Source organism: Anopheles merus, chromosome 2R (genome assembly GCF_017562075.2).
Source record: "Anopheles merus strain MAF chromosome 2R, AmerM5.1, whole genome shotgun sequence".
In the NCBI taxonomy this organism is placed as follows: domain Eukaryota; kingdom Metazoa; phylum Arthropoda; class Insecta; order Diptera; family Culicidae; genus Anopheles; species Anopheles merus.
Window position 1 is genome coordinate 36617118 of NC_054082.1, and position 21456 is coordinate 36638573.

General features: G+C 45.7%; 1 protein-coding gene across 17 annotated transcripts in view; it reads right to left on the reverse strand.

Annotated features, from left to right (window-relative positions):
* Window positions 1–21456, reverse strand: part of LOC121590341 — a 64134-nt gene that overhangs the window by 22087 nt on the left and 20591 nt on the right. For 6 of the 17 annotated variants that reach the window (XR_006004411.1, XR_006004410.1, XR_006004409.1 and 3 more), the window contains exons 1-2: window positions 14306–14449; window positions 9929–11538 (exon numbers count right to left, since the gene is read on the reverse strand). Coding sequence is in view for 13 of the 17 variants with exons in the window: in XM_041909928.1 (XP_041765862.1) it covers window positions 9929–11538; window positions 14306–14351 (1656 nt within the window). In the remaining 4 variants the exon portion in view is untranslated. Of the gene's footprint in view, window positions 1–9928; window positions 13155–13813; window positions 14031–14305; window positions 14457–15795; window positions 15889–16746; window positions 16764–21456 lie in introns of those variants that run through there. The other 11 variants (XM_041909924.1, XM_041909925.1, XM_041909919.1 and 8 more) reach the window with 8 other exon arrangements.

Consider the following 21456-nt stretch of genomic DNA (forward strand, 5'->3'; position numbering starts at 1 on the left):
GGTTATTGGTGTGCTCTTCTATTGAATCCCCGAACACCACAATATCATCTAAGTAAACGAAAGCTTTAATTGGTTGTATGGTGTAAATCACAGTGTTCATCAGCTTCTGAAATGTTGAAGGACTGTTTTTGAGGCCCATTGGCATTCTTAAAAATTCATAGTGCCCTTTAGCTGTAGAGAAAGCTGTTTTTGCGGCGTCTTTAAGTGCGATGGGTATTTGAAAAAATCCAGATTTCAAATCTATGGTAGAAAAAAATTTACTATTGCCAATATTATCCATGATGTCATCTATTCTGGGAATAGGATATACGAAAGGTTTAGTTATTAAATTGAGAGCACGAAAATCGACTACTATCCGATATTTTTTTTCTCCTTGATCATCCTCAGATTTTTTGGGAATGCACATGACAGGAGCATTCCATGGACTTTTACTTGGCCTTATTATTTTCTGTTTAAGCATTTCTTCTATTTGCTCTTCCATAATATTATTCAGAGCAGCTGGAAATCTGTACTGTCTTTTATATATAGGTATATTGGAATTTGTTTCAATTTCGTGCATTGCTGCTTTAGTAAATGTAAGTTTGTCCCCTGGCAAATGGAATATATCGGTGTATTTTGCAATTATTTGTTGAATGATATTTGTTTTTGTGCTATCTAAATGTGTAAAATTAATTTTCTTTACTAATTCTCTATATCTTTCTGAACCGACTAACTCTTCCTCCTTGCTCGTTTCGACCACATCACAATCAGAGAGTTGTTTCTCCATATGTGAGAGCAACTCATTTTTTTCTTGATTGTCTATCAAAGTACAATCTTCTTCATTCATACTCGCTTCCTCGCTCCCTTTTTCTTTCTCATTTTCATTTATATTCTTTTGCAAATGAATGTTTTCAAATTTTTTTCCTATTCCTAACGTGTATTTTCTTAAAAAACTAGCTCCGATTATTCCTGGAACGCTGAGTGTTTTAAGTATGTAAAATTTTATAGCATATAAAGATTTTCCAACATTTAAATTAACATAAATTGAGCCAATGGTTTCGGACAAAGTTCCATCAAACCCTGACAATGTTACTTTGTCATTGTAATTTATGGAAGAAGGACCTAATTCTTTTGCCGATTCCCAACTCAATGCATTGAAGCAAGCTCCCGAATCAATTAAATACTTTATCATTAATTTTTTTGAGCTCTGCGATAAAATATGAACCATTAGTTTACCATCGCTAGTAAATTCTATATCCAATGATTCATATTCATTTCCACAGACATTTGGTACTTCTTCTATGTTATCCATATATTCTTCTTTAGGACTGAGCAAAAATAAATTTTTCTGTTTTTTCGGAACACTATTCATTACTGTTTCATCACATAGTGTTCCTTGATTTAGTTTTTTGTATGTGTGTTGGAATTCAATGGTTGGCGGTAATATTGATTTTGCCCCCGTGAATTATTATTTTCATGTTGATTCTGTGGTGGTGTTTGTTGTGAAAAATGTTGTGTATAATAATTTTGTGGTTGTGTTGAATTGTGTGATGGTGTTAGTTGTGTATAATTATTATGGTAGGAACTACTATGCGGAGCAAAATATCTTCTTGGCCGAGAAAAGTTACTGTTAATGTTACGAGTATTTGTGTTATATTCCGTACTATTGTGTTGTGATTGCCAAAAACTATTTGAATTTGAAGGGTTAGTGAAATTAGTGCTATTGTTGCAGCGTCTAAAACTATTGGCACTACATTCTTCTTGCTGCAGGTTTCTTTCGTCAATCACGCCTTGTGCAGATGAGCCACTACAGTAACTGGTTTGAGGAGTATTATGCGCTTCTGAGCGATTCAACCTTGTTTCGATTTTCCGCATGTGCTCAATTTGAACCACTTCATCTTCCAAATACTCTAAAAGTTCATCGAAATCTAAGTGTTTGTTCATTCTCGCCAGTGTTTGCAGTTCCGAATTTCTCAAACCAGCTAAAAAGTGTATTTTTAGGTTTCGTATGGCGTACGAGTCCTCGGTGTTGTTTTTATCTGCATTAATTATGTTTTCTTTGAGTTTAAGAACCCTTTCTTTGAATGCGGAAAAAGCTTCATTTCCCCCTTGCTGTAGTGTTTCCACTTGTTGGAAAATGGCTTCTAAGCTCATTTTTTCTCCAAACAGCTTAATAAGGTTTGTTTTTACTTTTACCCACGATTCGTCTAATATGCGATTAAAGAAACCAGCTGCACTACCTTTTAATTTAAACATTACGGTTCGAATTAAATCTTCCTCCGATTCACCCGCTGGTATTTGTTTAGCAAAGAATTCAACTTGATAAAGAAATCCATCTAAATCATTTGCATTTCCGTTGTATTCCGGGATACATAACATTGCCCTTTCGAGTGGAAATTCATATGCCATTTTGTGGATTGTAGTGTTTAATGCACGCTCGATTTCAATACTCTGGTTGAAAAAGTCTTCCTTAAGAATTCTGAGGTGTTCCGTATAATTATATTCTTTGTGTAGACACTGATCACTATTTGTAGTTGAATTAAGATTGTGTTGCAGATTTGTTGAATGAATTTTATCCACGTTACCGTTATTGATTTTGACAGTCCTGTTTCTAAGCGCCAACACCTTAGGGTTCATTACTCTCTACGTACGCGGCTAAAATAAAATGACGGATTATGATTGCAAAAATTTACCAACTAATTTGATTAGCCTACCGATTATGATGATTATGATTGTAATGATAGTAATAAAAATAAACTGTTTTTAACTTAGTTACACGAAAGAAAAATGATTTTTTTAATAATTAGATCATAATTAGCACTTAACACTATGACGCTGCAATTTACCTTCACCACATACTTTATACCTTTACTTTTACACTATCACTTAGAACACCAGCCAGAAATAACGTTACGTGCGCTACAAAGTAGGCGCTTTACCGCTGTCACCAGATGAAACAACTAAAGATTAATATTTTAGAGATTATAACTAACTTTATTTATTAACTTTTATTTCCCGCTACATTAATTTAACCGCCACTCTAAACACACCCGAACTACACGCAAGCCGTCACCGAAGTCCCGCTTCTCTCCGCCATCGCTTCTGTCTCCATTCTCCGATCTCTCTTCGCCGTTCACGATCTCTCTCTCCAATCGATCTGTGCCGATCGCTCTCACTTCATTATCAGCACCCGAGTCGCATTTACACGTTACGCGAATCGTAGCGACCAAGGTCGCTGCAATAGTATGCGCCCCTATCGTGTCTGCGCGGCGAACGACACAAAAACACGGTAAACGGATCATTTAAAGCCAGCCAGCACGCCAAGGCTCGAAAATCAGATTGAATCTATCCAAATTATATACCCTGCTGCAACAGACCGTGCGCACCCAACAACAGCCAGATATGGTTTCGCATGCATTTGCGCCCCATTGCATCTCCAAGCCTTCCGAGCGAGGGTTGGCGCTTTCCTCCCTTTCCTCCCAAAAGCCTTCAGATACTGGCTTGGCCCTACCCATAAAAACCGCACATAAGCCACCAAACAACAACAACGAACAACCAGACCAGTCAACACGACTCGTTGCATCGTGACGAATATGACGAAGGCGTCGTAATTGCATAGTTTTCCGGTTCATCTAAGGTACAGTGCGGCGCGGCGCAGATACATCATGCAACCTCGCTGCAAGCAGTGAATGTATCCACACACACACACACACACACCACACACCATCAGAATCTAGCGATTGTGTCAGATCAGATCCAACCGCCAATCGGCCAGCAACGCGTAGAAATAAACTAGTACAAAAAACCACGAATCACTAACTCAAATCTTCAACACTGTCTGTGCCGCTCGCCGACCGGCAAACCGTACGCAAAGTAAACCTTTCTCGGGGCGTAGGGTGTACCTCAGGGGGGCTCAAAGCGTCAAGTGAAGATAGAGGTGTGTCACATCGCACTGCTCACGAAAAAAGGGGCGCAAAGTTTAAGTTTTACGACTAACTGCAGGCACACTAGAACGGTTACGTCGGTATATGAATCTCGCCTTTATAGCCAGCGGCCACTTGGAACTGTGTGTTTTTTTAAGCGAAGGCTCATCAAACGATTGTGCAAGTGAATATAAAACTTTACAGCACCACTTGGCGGCGGCTTCCGAGACACCACCTTCTCTCGCGTACACTGCTGCCACACCTTGATGGAGTCTGTTTTCTTGGTTGATTTGTTTCTATTTGAGAGCGAGAGGAAATTAACGTGCCAAAACTTTAACTGGTGACCCTAGTACAATTGGTTCATGCCATAATGGCGCGTATTCTCTGTACATCTCTCAGTGGAAAGCTGCATCACCATCAATTCTATGAAGAACTTCTTACTTCTGTTTAATGGACTGACTTTTTGTGTGATTTGATTTATTCAAGCAGTGTAATGAGTACTTGTACTGAGTAATGAGTACTTTTTAGGACCATCCGGATGGAAATAGAGCACAGTTGTCTAACAGAAACGAAAGCTACACATCTTTCGTAAACTTGTCCTTCTGTGGACTATCTGATACCATGTGATATTTGAAACCACATACTACCTAGCTACATACAATCAATCTTCACTTAAAATTCCAGCATCCATTGAACCGTCGCTCGTTTTTGTCATTTTCAGAAGAAGACAAAAAATCAATCAGCTTCTAACGTCTGGTCACATTACACACATGACTGTCACCGCAACCATAGCTAACGCGCCCGCTGTCAAGCGTCGTCAAACGTGCGGCAACGTGTCAAGAATCAACCAAGCGCAACCAAGTCCCTAATTTATGATCGGCACTACTTTAATGATCTGTCAACCTATGATTTTTATGTTGCCATCCAGCTGCTTGTTTCTTGCTAGCACCATTGCGCTCAATGACACAGACACAGGCCACAATTTGGGGTCGCTTCCCTTGGAGTAAAGATTACGTGAAACCTCTAAACCAATTTTGGCCGTTTGTGCAGTTTACATCAGCATGAAACTGATGCGCACGAAAGAGCGGTCGCTTAATTCGTAGCATCACGCCAATCCGTCTGTACGTCTGGCAATTGCCACCTACGCGAGAATGAAATCCCCCTCCGAAGCATTGCATCTTAGCGCAATGAGCTGTCGCGACCATTTTACTGTTTAATTTCCTGTCCCCAAAACTCGCTCGCTCGTCAACAGAGGGGCAAAAACACTGACAGGGGTGGCGTTTCGCGTGGCAGTGCGTGTGACACTGGCAGACTGAACGATTCAAACTGGTTCCCTCTGCCGGTTGCCAAACGTGGGACGTTCGTAATGGTTCATTGTTGGTGCAAAAATATGCCGTTTGACCTCGTCTGCCGACTGGCTGATCCCAGACTCCCGCCAGTGTTCTTATGCTGCGCCAGACAGTGTCTTCCCAGTCATCACAATGTAGGCTCTTGCCGTCGGCAAGGTGACCGACTCGAACCGTCGCCCTTTTAGGGTGTGTTGGGTATGTCATCTTGGGCATGGGCTTACGGCAAAACCTTGACTATTTATTGCCTCAAATAATTACACTCGCAGAGATAAACTGTTTAAGGCTAAATTGCATTAAAAAAAACTGCTCCATAAAGTGGTTTACTTCTGACCAGGTTTCAACCAAATAAATTTAGGGACACTGTATTGCCCCTTCCTGCTAACACCCCCTACTGAATGTCATCTTCAACATACGCACTATTTTAATTGCACGTGCAAGGCTACCGGCTCACGTTGGCCGGCTCACGCGTTCGTTTATGCGTGAGCACGTGGGCAGCTTACTATCGTCTCTAAGTTAATCCCTACTTTCACACACATGCGGAGAATGGTTAAGCCGGCCGACTCTTTGCAGGGGACAATTTGCCATCGGCTAGAGATACGGGAAGCAAAGACAGTGAAAAGTGGATAGGTTTACATTGAACATCAAACAGCGCCTGAAGCGACGACATTTACTCTCTTCGGCTTCATTCCAATTTTTACACATGACTTCCGATCGTATCGACGTCATCCGTGTTGCAGGGGCACAACAATCCGTGTCTTCAAACGATTCACACACGCATGACGATAAAGAACCACCCGGGGTAGCGCACTCGCGCGCGCCCGATTTCTCTGCGGCTTTTTTCACGCTCAATTGAGGTGAAATTATCATTTCCTGCGGCCACACGCGGCGAGTAAACCCTGTCGCCATCGGCACATAAAACGCGTGCCATTTCTCCCGCAATGCCTCACCTCCATTGCGTCACGATCAATCCAAAAGGAAGATAGAAAGGATGGAAACCAAACGGTGATCGATATGGTGGCTGGTACGCACTGCTCCGTGTGAGTGTAGAACACATACAAACGCACACGCACATGACCGTCGTTCACTTTTCTAATGCAAATCTCGTACGCAAATGCATATCCGCGGTTGCATGAAATGAAAGTTCCCGATCCCGATGCTAACACCAGCATAGGAACGTGGTCGAGCGCACACAACCAGTGAGCACACGAGTGACGGTGCAGAACCACAAACCATCATTTTACCCGCTGAGCGCGCTGACCGGTGGTCGTCGATGGTGGCGAAAGTAAACGCGCACACTTCCATTCGGATTAATTTTTACCTTCAATGGGCTACCAGAAAGTGCCGCGATTCGGTCATAACCTCTGTCCGACGTGCACCGATGCCATGATGGGGCGGTTTTGTTTGACAACGTTGTGACGTGCTGTCACTATCATTAGCGTACCGGGCCGGCGGGGGAGGAGGAACGCGGATCAATTGTTGAATTATCGATCAGTGCCCAAAACGCGGACGCACTATGTTGCATGCTTCGATTTCTCCGAACGTGCCATTAATGCCGAAATTCGACACACTCTCTAGTTTTTTTTAAACAACAGAAATGTCTAACAATTGCCCTACCGTGTGAGGGCGGAAAAGTGTATTGTGACACAAACAGTCTGAACATTTAATATGCTCGAGACCCAACCGATACATGGGAAAGGAAATTAACAGCCGGATATACTGACCTTCCTTTCACTTTACGCATTCCAATGACCAAAAGTCCCATGAACTGGGGATTTAAACCAATAAAAGCCACAATTGCACACAAAGTATGACCCTCCAAAACATTAATCTAAGCAGTTGCGCCTCTTGTTCCACTTATAAATACATGCGATGGGCGCAACATTCGCTCTGCTTTTTTCCCCCGCATTCTTGAAGGTCATCCTCGAGCCCTTCGTTCAAAGCATACCTCCTTTTTGGGGCCAATAGGTTCGTGGAACTCACCAACAACGCGCAGCCGTACATAAAAGAGCATAATTTAAAAACCCTCTCTCAACACGTTTTTTTAGCGCTGGGCCACACACACTCTCATGCAAGCGCGATCGCTGGCTGCCAAAATCATCGTCAGCCTGCCAAAAACTGCTGCCCATTGAGGTAGGGGAGCGCGCGAGAGGAGCGGGACACTGTTTCAAGGTCCCGCGCAACCCTGACCAATCGCTGCTGCCATGCGGCCGCCGGTCGGTCACAATTAAACATGCCCCAAGTGCTCACAGGCCGTGCGCGCCCACCTTCTTCTCCTTCCCGTCCGGTCGGCCTGTGGCATCGCTGCTTGCCGGTGGTAGGTGGAAATCACCCAACAAGCCCGAATTAAATTCCGAATCGAAAACGAAAACCGTACCGAACCGTAGGCGAGGGGATGAAGTGGTTGAAGTTTTCCTACCGCATCCTCGTGCCCCGCTAACCTTGAGCGCGCGGGGAGGAGTAAATTTAGCGGGTGTTCAAATTCATGCGGCAGCGAAGGGGAGAGGAAGGAGACCAGCCGAAAGACCATCAAGCGGGCGAAGCTGATGGAAGCGAAAATGAATGCTAAGCATACCGCAGCATCTCGCCCACACCACACCGGCCGCCGCGGAATGTGCTCACCCAACGCCACCGCCGCACTTATGCTGTCGGTGGCAGTACGTTAAACAAGTACCCATCTTAAGGCAGCGTTACTTCATTTAGATAAAGCCTCGTTGAACATTACAGGCCCTACACCACCTACACGAGAGGCCACGTTTTGCACTGGTTCAGCTTCGAATTAGCTGATAGCTGGTTCAATATGGCAAAATTTGAAGAACTAGCAGCAACAACTACAACCACCACAACATACGAACACTTGTTACCAACGTTTGTTACAACACACCACTCTCCTCGAAAAGCATTAGAGGCAGGCAGTAGGTAATCTCACTTTTCTGCCCTACATTTCGCACACGACAAACCCCCCTACACGCACACAGACAAACAGCCACACACGCACACCGGCACGCAAAAGTGCGCTTGTTGCGCGGCGAGCACCCGCCAAAGCGCAACGCGAGTGCGCACGAAAGTGGTTAATAGGCTGTCATGTTTACTATCGAAACTCGTCACACACCAGAGAGCATCTCGCCCGATTCGATGGGACGGGCACACGGGTTCTGATCGGCACGTTAGCAGCGGCAGGGCGAAAGGAAGCGGCATACGGCCTTTGTTTACATCGCCGTTCAGCGCAGCTTCGCTTAGATGATGGCTAATGCGTAGCCGCTGTACGCTGGCGTTGCAATCTTTATCAACGTCGAGCGTGCCATGAAATAAGAAAACCTCCCTGGCCAGTATCTAATCAAACTGTTGCTATAAGATGTTCACGTTCAACGAAACCTGATGGCAAATCTGTGCCCACATTTAGCGACCACATGCTAATGAGTGATCACACACAGACACGCATGATCCTACAATCTTTAGTCCAAGGGAAGATTCTTGGTTGGAGTGGTCGTCGGTCGTCCAATAACTTGTTTCAAGTATCTGCTTGAACAGCACAGCAAATATGTGGAAACCGCTATCAAAAGTCCGGAACTGTTATCTGAGGTATCGACGCGTCCATTCTCATTGGTCACCGGAAGAGGACTTGAATTGGATTCTGCTTGAAAAGAGTTACCATATCATTTTTTAATCACAAAACTTGAACCTTGGCGGACATCCTGAATTTAACGTGTGGTAGAATTGTCAAATACCCAATAACAAACTGCTTAAAAAATATAGTTGGAATCGTAAATCCCTCCAATGACGAAGGCGAACCTTAATTGTGTTATCTTCACAGTATCTCCTTTTTTACGATTAGTTGATAGAAAGTATACTATATGGACACATCCTTTTCCTATTTTTAAACATCAACAAAATAACATCTCTTATAATGGACCAGTATCAATTATGTTTCAACCGCCACACCAACCGTCTGCAAGGCGTCAATTGAGATTGGATGAAGTACGTGCCCGAGCACCGTTTTAAGAAGAGCCGACCTGTACTTAACGAGCACGAACAATCGGCAACGACGGTAGGCATATAATTAAGATTGAGAGTTAAAAACATGCTTCACCACCAGGCGTAACAAATAAAGGAGGGAAAAAATTAACCCGATTGTGGTTGACGTGGAAACATATGCAAAAAAAAAACAGCAGTGCGTTCCCTATGGACGCTCGCATTTAACCTAGGACCCCTATATATCTCTCTCTCCAATAGCCTCTCTTGCTATTCACGCTTTAAGTGAGGACGCGTCGCTGCCTCTTAAATAGGTCAACTAACTATGTAATTCGATTGACACAATCGTCCACACGTTCGCTAATTGGATCCATCGGAACGCATAAACTAGATCACAGCCTCTAGTCTCCTTCTTCTTCACGCAACAGCGTGACGGGGCGGCTTGAACACTACGGCGTGAGCCACAAGCAAACAGTCGTTAATTGGGTTAATGTTTTGATAACTTCATATACATTTATGGGCCATCAGCAAAGTCACTTGACGTACCACTCGGACACGGTGATGAAACATCCTAAACTGCTCAATGTTTAGAATGATGAGTTTAACACCACGTTGTGTTATTTAGTACCTTGATGCTGTTTTTATCACTTCGTTCACCCATCTCAAAAGCAAGAGGACATTGGTAAAAAAGGAAATGCTTCAGCTTACCTGCAGCTTGACCGGTTCCTTCGCCCGCTCCCGGGGCGGTGCCTTTTCCGGGCACTTTTCAAAGATCAGCACCCGCTCGGCGACCGAACCGCGCGACAGGAACGGCCGGATCGGGCTCGGTATCGTTTTCGGCTGCATGTTCTTGTCCTTGTCATCGGCCGCCGACCGGCCAAAGTCCTTCGGCAGCCGGGTCGTCGCGACATTGCGCGTAAAGTTCATCGACAGCTTTTCCTGCTCGCGGATCTGGTGTATGTTCAGGATCGGTATGTGGTTCGGCTTCATCGGCACACCGTTCCAGTGCTTTACGCTCGGCGTATCGCTGTGGCCGTTCGTACCGTTCGTCGTACCGTTCGTCGTACCGTTGCCGTTCAGGGCGGGCGTACCGCCGTTGGTGGCGGCCACGATCGGGCCGCCCCCGTTGGCCGCCGACGCCGCGGTCACCATGGTTGCAGCGGGTTGTTGCGCGCTATAGCCCGCACGTTGATGCTGGTGGTCCACTACCGAACCGTAGTCTGGCACGTCCCGGTCGGGCAGGGTCGAGGTGATCACTTCTGGCAGGATGCTGTCACTGCTGTTCAGCACGGTGCCGGTTTTCAGCGCGTTTATAAGCCGTTCCTCCTCCCGGGACACCTCATCCATCAGCTCCGCCGCGTTCTTGGCGAAGGGGGTGGTGGTGCCGGGCGTGCTGTGGGTCACACCGCCACCGGGCGCCGCTTTCGAGCCGACGCCGCCGCCGCCGCCGGTTTTAACGACACGATTCTTTAGCGGCCAGCTCGGCACATGGTTGAGCAGGTGCTCCGGTTTCACTGGGGTTTGCGGTTTTTCGCGCACTGCGGTCCCGCCGCCGCCGCCGCCGCTCGGCTTCGACTCGACGATCGTATCCTTCAGCACGTCCGGCACGTTGTTCTTGTTGAGCGTGCTGAAGTTGTTGTTATTGTTGTTACCACTGCTAACACCCAAATGGCCGGCGGCTTTGCTGACAGAGCCACTGGCCCCACTGGTACGCAGGTAGCTCGGTCGGCCCAAGTCGGACACACCACCGCTACTGCTCACTGGATCCTCACCACCACCGATGGCACCATTTCGTTCAAACTTTTGCAGCACACTTTTGATCGCGGAACTGGTGCCGGTCGTTGGCGTACGGACACCGACACGCTGCTGCTGCTGACGCTGGGCCGCGATGCGTGCCTTGTCTTCACTCACGAACGAGCTAACCAGCTGCTCGAGACTGTTGTTCGACAGGTTGGGCGCTTTGGCCAGCAGCTCCGCTACGCCACTAGCAGCGTTCGAGGCGCTGGGCGACGACGCACCGCTCGGCAACGCTGCCGACGCTCCCGGACTCCCCGGACCGGTTGCTGGGTTGCCCCCGGGATGATGCCCGACAGTCGGCGAGTTGGCCGGGTTCAGCGCCTGGCTGAAGGCATGCTCCGCACCGTCGCCGGTGTGACAGTTCAGTATCTCCGTCGGTGCAAGGCCGCGCGCTTTCCACGTCTGGTAGATCGCTTCGGCGTGGTCGGAGATTTGTTTCGCGATCGCATCCAAATCCTCCTGTCCCTCGACGAACGTTCGCACGGTGCTGGAGGGCGAACTCGAGGACGACGACTGTTTCGCTGCCGTTGCCATTGTTGGTGGCGGTTTTCGGTTTGTTGGAGTTTCGTTGGTCGAATTGTTGTTCGGTTTTCAATGTCAACGCGGAAGATACGCAGAGCGGGAGCGCAGGGAAGACACCAAGTGTCGCACACGCGGTGATGTGCGTGTTTTACCGATACATTTTCCGACACGATCACCCACCGACCGACCGCGCGGGGTGCGTTCGATTTGTTTTGACGGGTCAATGGTGTTGACGACGGGACGGCACCACCGGCGTCAAGATATTATTCATCGTCGTTGCGTCAACGGAATGTCGTCACCGTGCAGCAGCAGCCCGCCGGAAATGCGAACAGCGTTGCAGCACACCATTAAGGGGGGCCGCGAGAGGCGAGCGGGACACGTTGACCGAAAGCGGGAATAGAAAGAAGTACAGAAGAGAAAGTCAGTTTAAATGGTGCGTGTGGGGTTTCTTTTCTGTTTGTTTGCGACGTTTCTTTTTAGCTTCACTCGCTTCACAAGGATGCGGGGACCTCGAACCCGCGCGAACAGTACACTATCACTGACACTAATGACGTCGATCGTTAGAAGTACATCCACACGACACACATGACGATGTTTTGATGGCGGTGAAACAACTTGTTTAGTAACAGGACGCGTTAGGCAGGCAGAGCGCGCACAAATACACACACACACACGCACACTGAACACCAAAATGCCAGTAAGTAGTGATTATGATTTATTTCTGTATGATGAATTTTGGCTATTGGCGTACACTACCTTTGCAAAAAAAACAACAACAACAACAGTATCACACCATACAAAACACACGCACACACATGTATACACGCGAGCCTGGTACGTCGGGCCGGGGAAGGATTCGGTTGCTAGGGGGGTGGGGGCCACAACCCGCCTGAATCCCCAACCCTTCAAGCTTCTAAGCACACTTCATACTTCGCTTTTTCAAAAGGCACACAACAGATAGCACACAGAGAGGCAGGCCACGGTGAGATGAAAAGGGAAACCACAGCCACAGCTCTCTTTTCCTTTCGAGCACTTTTCCGAGCTTCGACGGGATTTTCCGTTGTTGTTAAAAAAAAAACGATCGAATCGCACTCAATACTTGTCAAATACAATTACGCTCCAGATAGATTGATCCGATTGCTTTTATGTATTTCTTCTTTTTTTTCTTGTTCACCGATATTATTGTATCACACGCACACGAGCACACAAAACACACACGAGCACACAGATATATGTATCAAAACGGTATTAGCTCTGATCGCACACTGAAAGGATGGGTGTGAAAGATAGAGAGCCTTAGTGAGCGCAACACTGAGTATTATTAGCTTCCCTGCTTGCCATTATTCGATCGATCGAGGCTTTTTATTACATTTTGCCTTTCTACGTGTACAAGCGCACTACGCGATTTGCTCTTTCACTCTCTCTCTCTCTCTCTAAACCAATTATTTGAGATGTTTTAAGATTTTAGCGCACCACTAAACATACACATATTACACAACAGGCACTATTCAGAAAGGATGCACATCAATTCGCATATGAATATGGTGTCGCGCGTCGTGCTGAGCGGCGAGTTTTGTTTTGATTTGTTTCTTGTTTATTGCACACTTGTGTATCGCTGTACCGATGTGGATTGTGAAACAGAGAAAGAGAGATGAAAACAGTGTGAAAAGAAATAGAAGTATAAGTATAAATATGAAACATCGTGTTGGAAATTGATTAGTGCATCAGAATGTATTAAGCACGAGGTGGCCCACCGGGGTGAGCGGGAAAATCGATCTCGATTTTCTCCCTCACTCTACCCCCGTCACCCCCAGCGAGTGGCTCGGCCGGCGATGCGTGCTGCGAACGTGATTTTTGCCAATTTTTTTGTAAACTGCAGAGCGAAAGCATCCTAATTCTATCACAGCTTTAAATCGTTATAAACGTATGGAAAATGGAGTGACTGTTAGACATCAAGTTGCAAGTGGAGTGAAATTTCATGGCGTTAACACAATAGCAAAAAAATAAATTACACAGCACAACAAACATGAATAACGCCGAACAAACGAAAACGAACAAACACAACAGCAACAAAAAACAAAACGTATTAAACAAACAAAATAGGAAACAGGTTAATCGAACTGCAGTATGAAATATCAAGCCAGTGAAAACGAAACTAGCGAATATACGCTCATCCAGTATGGGATGGAGCCAAACAAGCGATGAGTTTGTTATGAAAGGACATTCGAGTGCCAAAAACAAAACAAAAAACATTACGTTTATCGTAGTATTTACCCAAAAAGCAATTAAACCTTGCTCGGCGCTTGTCTAATACACTATTTAACTAAACAAAAAAATGTTCTACACTTGCGCAAAAAGGGCACGCGCTTTGTTTCACTCTACAATACTGCCACGCAGGCCGCTATCTTCAAGTCAATGTTGAACACATTTTCACCAATATCATCACAAAACTTGCTAGCTTAGTTCACGTTAAAGTCAATAATTGCGGCACCTTGAAACGATATTTTAAAAATAGATAAAACAAGATAACGGAACCAAACATTAGCTGATGGCATTGTTTCATTGCATTCTGCTAGTTCGCAAAACGGGAAGGAGGAGGATCGTTGGAAAGTAAAGTGCACAAAACACAGTTTTAGAGCCTATTCTAAAACTACACCACACAGTGCCGTTCTGCCGTATTATTACTGGTTCAGGAAGGAGGAAGGCACTAGCCGGGGAAGCGTTTTTAGTACGACGGCACAACAACACGAACAAAACCAAACTCACTTAAAAGGTACAAATGTTGATAGTAATAATCGAAAGCGTCATTCATTGAGGCTCGCGTTGGGTGTACCGCAATGGAAAACGAAAGCACTGCAGCTTAAAACACTGGGCGTCGGCTTCGGCCAGTGTAGAAAGATTGCAACCTTGCGCACACCTGTAAGGTGAAATGAAATGAAAAGGTAACGATAATAGCGGGGAAATGAAAGACATGAAACAAACAGAAAATAGCCACACGAGAGCATCAATAGCGCTAATCTACTTAGAATAGAAGCTAAAAAGCCATCTACGCTACGACACATTGGCCATGATAGGTGGAAAGCGCCTTGATTCCGAAAGCTGTTCGGTCGAATGATTGGTCGATTTTGTCGTTACTGTTGCCTTTTTTTTTGTATGCGCTGGTTTTGTTTTGCTGTTTCTGCACTATTTTTAGAGGCCGAAATGGTCGAAACCTTCGACGGTGCGCATCGCCGTGCATCGTCAGCCGACGCGCGCGCCAAAGATGCAAATGCGCGTGAAAACCCGCACCGCTGTGAAAAGCAATCGACGATCGTCAATAGGGCATCAAGTGAGTGCGTGTTGGTTGGAAGTATCCTTTCGGTTCGATTTGACAAACTATTGCTCCCCTATTGTTTCTGTTTACGCAACAAATTTGCACCTCTTTTAAGTGAGTAAACATTTTTGATTCCATGGAAAACGTTGATGAATATAAAAAACAGAATCTTGATACTCTTGCAACAACGCTTTGATATTTCGGCCGCTAACGCGATAACACGGCACATGTTCTCGAATCTTTCCATCGCACACATTTCGTCTGCAGCTACGCCTTACAACACCACGCACACCGTGCGTATATCGAGAGCATAATCCCTAGGCACAGCATCCCTCCTTCCTTTCCGAATCGAAGGTCATCAAACGTCTTCCTTCGGTTGATTTGCGCCTGATCAAAACCTTTCCCCTCACAGCTTTCATTCAACCGACGTTGTTTTTCACATTTTTTCCGAATTTTCTACTCTGCAGACACAGACACACATAAGCACCACATTTCAGGGAAATTCCTCTCACCGTGCTATTCACGCACGCACAGACGCAACACACCAGCGGGCGGCACACGGTATAGGAGCGGCGAACTGCGCGAGAACAGGGGAAACAGGGTTTGAGGAAAGAATTTTACACCCCCTGTCCCTTCACCCATCCATCACTTTCTCCCTGCAGTTGCTTTTCATCACCCTCCCTGCGCTCAGATGCATCATCATACACCGCACGCAAATGCTTTACCACTTTATGCATCATCATACACCGCACGCAAATGCTTTACCACCACCACCCTATTCTGCTACCGGGGTCTTCATTTTGGCCCACTGTAGGACCTCTTTTTACGCCCTCAAAACCTATCGCACCGAACACGTCGCTTTGCTCAACACACGGCTGACGCATTTAAAAGAAAACCCCAACACTACCATCACCCAAAAAGAGTAATTAATTAGAAACGTTACTCAGAGGCCGACACGGATCGTGCAGAATCAATACGCGGGCGGAACAACCGACTGGCGAGCGCGACCTGACACTGTGGAAATCTTTCTCGCGACTGCGGTTGTGCACGGTGCGCGACTGGGACGTGATGTTGAACACACTTCCTGTTGCTCTCGTCGTGGGCACACCCTTCACGACACACCTCCCTCCCTCCCCCCCTCCAACACTCCCGGGGATCGTACAAGAGGCAGGAGGCGCACTGCCATCGATCGATTGCGCACGCGTATTCTCGCCGGCCTACAGTCCACGGTGGCAGTGGTGTTCGTTTCCCCTTAACCGCCCTTCTGCTACTCTTTGAAGATCACCAAGGTACGCCTGCGCAATCCCAAACAGAGCTCGTCGAAGGTATAGATGCGTATATATGTGTGTGTATATGTCTCAGCCGTCCCTTCATCTTTCTTCCTCCGGTCCGACCGATTGCAGCACACACAATCCACCATGAGATGTCCCCATCGAAACGCACACACACACATACAGCAACATCAAATGCCGCACGCATCGAAAACGGGGAGTCGCAGTTGCGAGTCTACGCTACGCGCGGTGGGTAATTAATTAGTCCTGACGTAGCGCGCTAAGCCGTGTCTCGGCAGCCCCAAAAACAAAACGTTAGTTTACCTTCCCCCTATGTCTAGTGTGTCACAGACCGCACTGCAAGGGAGAATTCGACGTCGTGCGTACGTGAGTGTGAGTGTGTGTGTGTGTGCGTAAACTCCAACCTGAGCTAACGGGGCTCGTTGCCCACTTGGATTAGGGTTTGTTGGAGTTTCGTACCGCACTGGGCAACCCGTGTCGCGCCGCTGCCGACAGAAAAGGGTGATACGGTATGTTGAAACACACACGCACAAACACATATGAGACACACACAGCCACGCAGCGACCACGCAGACGCATATATTTAGAAAATGGATCCGCACCACCGCCGCATCACCGCCTGAAACGAGAGAGAAAGAGGAAAAGAAATTTTAATGAAATGCCGAATGAATCCAACGTCGGTCGAAAAAGGTTTCCAACCAAGACATCGCTATATGGTCTTGCGGACATGAAGCAGGAATACAACCGGGAGAGGGGAGATAGGTATTTGGCGTTGGTTTCATATTGGAGTTTGAAGAAGCTTAGAAGTTTGCGTTTCCATTCGCGTCAGAACGGCTGAACTGACGGTGGAAGAAGAGCGCTGTCACCCCTCGCAACGATCGATCGCAACGGTAAATTTCGAATAAGATATGGACCTGCCGCTATTTGTCCTTCCTACATACACGCATCATCATCGTGTGGATTAAAGGAGCGATAAATTTTCTTTTTTTTTTTCTTAAAGAAACATTCTAGAACCCATATCGGTCCGGTCAACTGTGATGTGTTACATCCGAAATGTTGCCATTCCAACGTTGCCTTTAATTTCGCGAGCTCTTTCGATTTTAGTATGAAGGGGTTTAAATAGACATATTAGAGAAGTTCCAAGGTGATAGCCCGGTCGGACAACTTCGGACAAATTTCGGAGTATCTGCAAGGCTCGTCTGCAATAATTATTTCTATTTACAACGCGTCATAATAAATCATAATTGTACATAAGACACTGTGTTAGGATATATTGGGACATCAATTTAGATAATATCTCAACTTAACGCTATTTCTTGTAAACGTATCAAGAGGAAACTGTTGAGCTACTATGGTAATTTTCTATTATTGAGAAATGTGCCATTCCCAGAAAATTCAAGAGCTCCTGGGCAACTAGCACTATATAATTCCAGAACGTTCTGACATGAGTTTGAAGACGATTTCTGACACAGTTGAGCTTAACTAAACCAAAACTAAAGACAACACTTAAAGCGACATACAGACAGTTAAAATGCAACAGTTATATTTCTCCCACTGCAAACCGTCAATGAAGCAAAGACACCTCCGTCGAGAGCCTTCGATCTCTAACATGCTAGTTTTCCGTTCTCCTCACATGTAATCGAGGAAACGGTTTCTGCTAGGTAAGGAAACACTAACAATATTGCCGTGCTTGTTGTGTTAGCCATTCAGCGAGATTAGACAGCGAAGTTGATCTATTTTTAGGCCCCCGACCCTCGTCGTCATAGTCTTCAGCATTGTCGCCTGCAATCGGTAATTGGTAGCACATCATCTTGCTCGCCAGGGGATTAGATCGGCTAAATCTCTCGAAGGGCGAACGGCGAAAGCAAAACCTCACCCTCAGCTAACGAGGACAATCGGTGAAGGAAGGTGACATCGGAAGTTTTGACGCACACAGTACGCGCACGATTGCACGATCCGGCGCTTCCGGTATCTACGAAGTTTAGTGCATCCAATATGTTGTCGGTGTGCAGCACGCGAGAAAAGACAAGGCACTTCCGTTTTTTTTTTCACCTCCCCATGCAACACCGGATCAAGATTTGTCAATGTTTGTCAGGGGCGTCGTGGTGTGTTTGTTTGTCTAAACTGAGCCCGTTTCCTTCGCACATCGATCATTACCGGCGAGCCTCGATTGACGTCGCTGATCAATCACGGATGATCGGATTGTGCCAAGTTCTTTAAATAATTATCCCTCTCCAATGTCAACACATACCGACATACACACACACACACACACACACACACACACACACACCGTGCTACAAACGGAAGGAACTGATCGTTGCGACAATGCTTTTTCGTTAAGCTAAATTACTTCCGTTCCGTGGTGAATGATCCCGTCCGCCGTAGGTGATATCTTCACCCGTGGATCAGCTCATATCCGGATGAATGCACTGCCCTGCAATTTATGCCTACTGTGGCCGAAGTCTGATGAACAAAAAAAAGCACATTATCGTGCATTTATTCACCCTGGTTTGTTTTATACGGCGCAATAATGACGCAAAACGCAACGAATGGACCGATCCCTCTATTCCCAAAACGCACACCGGAAAGCATCATCGTCGCGATCGATGCGTATCGTGATCTTTGCTTTATTGGTGGAATTTTTACGGTCGATAAATTTTACTAAAATGACACCCACTACCAGCTTTTAAAGCACAACCAGTCCCACAGCGGGATCGTCATTTCTTGCCACGCTTGGGACAGCTTCCGCCTGTTAAACAGATACTCGCAATAGCATTGTTACCCTATCACTCCATGACACACGGTCGCTTTAACATGGTTCGGCAGATGAGAAAATCGCCCTGGAAGCGAGCGGTATAAATTTTCAATGTCATGAGCATGGACAAGAGCAACAACCAAGCAAATACGAACACTACCGGCCCCATAACCTTTGCCTCGTGCACCAAATCGAGTACCGCAGATCCAGCCACTGCACCAAAGAATCTATCCCACTCTCTGTGCGCGATCACACTACCACGCGGCGATAATTGTTGTTTCAATAAATTTTAAATTCCTCACTTTATGATCGGGCGTACGTGCGACCACAGGCAAGCAAACAAGAATTCCAACCATCTAAAGTCACACACCGGGGACCTTGGCCCATTCGGCTCGGTTAAGGAATAGGTTGCAGATGTTCGAACCAAAACCGTATGACAACACCCGGGAGAAGTTAAAGTGGCGGAACTACGAGAATAGTTCTATTTATGTTGTCCCAATGAAATAATGCTCGACATGTAGAGGAACGTCTCGGTGTACTTCTCGTGATGCCAGCATCAACACCTCATATGCAGCTGCATTTAAGTTTCATTCGAGCAGTGAGACATATGTACTTGTTTTGATGTATACATTATACGTTTATTTACTAATTTTCATGCCATCGAATTTTGAAAATAACTGGACATGTTTGGGCCATAACAAAGCTGACGAAGGCCTAATTTTGTAAACATCAATGCACTGCACAAACCATAATAATGTGCAACAGCATCAGCAATAATCCATCCATTGATTGGTTCTAGCGAAAACAAATAACAGCAATCAAATGACCTTTCGAACTGACCTCGAACAATCGGCACACACTTGCTGCTCGTGTTGTGTTGAAACTAATTGCAACAAATAAATGACAACTAATGTATTTGAGCGCACACACTAACATAAGCGTTCCCTCAGATGTGGTGTTCGCAAAACGTGCCAGAATCCAAAGAGATGGAACGGGAAAGTGTGTTTACCGATCGATTTGACCGTCGCCATCTGACTGAGGTTGTTAATTTTGTTATGCAGATATTTCGCAGCAAAGGTCAAGAAACAGGTTTTGCACCATCACTTCGCAGCCGAAGCATGAGTCATGCCCAAGCGGGACAACCGCAGCCAAGAAATGTGTGAAGAAACCGTGAGCTTCATCGGTTCATCGGAACTATCGATAAAACATGGGGCCGGGCCCGTGACACCAACACGTACCTTCATCGTCATTGTCGTCCTCGTCCACATGATGATCGATTGAGTCGCGTGCCATGAAAGACACAACAGTAATAGTGTAACAGTTTGATTGCACGTGTAACATACAAAATTAATAATAAAGTAGAAATGACTTTCCCACATATAATAAACACAACACGCTTAGGTGCATCGATTGCCCTTTGTCGGTTATGGTGATTGGTTTGATGTTATATAAATAATACCCACTCACACATACACAAAAACCAATTTAAAGCAGAAGATTACATTGCTTCAAACACCAAATACGCTCTAGCGATGATTATCATAAATCGATTATTGTGGATGGATAGGAAGTGATCCAAAGGCTTTTGAAGGTCGAACTGCCGCAGAAGAGCAGTGTCTGACATTGGAGACATCGATCAATAAGATGAATCTTAATGTTAACCACGCCAAACTTCCACAAACAACAGAGAAGCTACATATCGTTAGCGCACTCCACACAAAAAAGGGTTGGAACAGGGAAATTAGATTCTATTTCAAGAAAATGCTGAAACCAACCTAATCGAGTGCTAATATTATTCAACGAAATCTTTTAAAATTGATCTCCTGAGGATTAGCCCGGAATGGAGGTTGCTGATGGACGATGGCAGTGTCCTAAAACCTGTCGATGAGTCGTAGCGGTTTGCGATTATAGCCTACCCCAACAGGGATTTGTCCAGCAGGGCGTAACATGCCCATTACAGAGGCAGCCACGTGTGGCATTGGGACTGTTCATCAAGCAAAGTAGCACTAAATCCATAGAAAATGGAAACAGTTCGACACGCATGTGTCTGGTCGCGAAAGTTTTATGGCGAAAAGTATTATAGCGAATGAGTCAAAATGTATCAAACTGATATCGCTAATTGAAATCGATAGCTTGTCAGATGTAACCACTTCACGATACATTTCAGACAAGGAAGAAGAATGTTTTATTTGCAATTATCAAAACAACATTTACAGAAGCGCTTAAGGCATTCTTACTATAGAAACTTTTAAAGACGTTTCAGAATGGTTTCTGCATTTATGCGCCATTCTTAGTGATTCGCGTTTTTGAGTTTGGGAAAAGTTTTTTGTTCAATTTTCAGTGATCCAGCACTAACAAAAACGAACAATCCTTCCAAAACACATCTCATACGAGCATATGTTACGCCAAACTAAACTTTACCAGCAGTGCCAACACAGTACCCCTCAGTGCATCTTCATCATCACTGGAAGTGCATTGAGGGGTTTAGCATCGTTGCAGATAACTTTATTGATGGATTTAATGCGCTGTTTTGCAGCGATGTTTAAATGCTCCA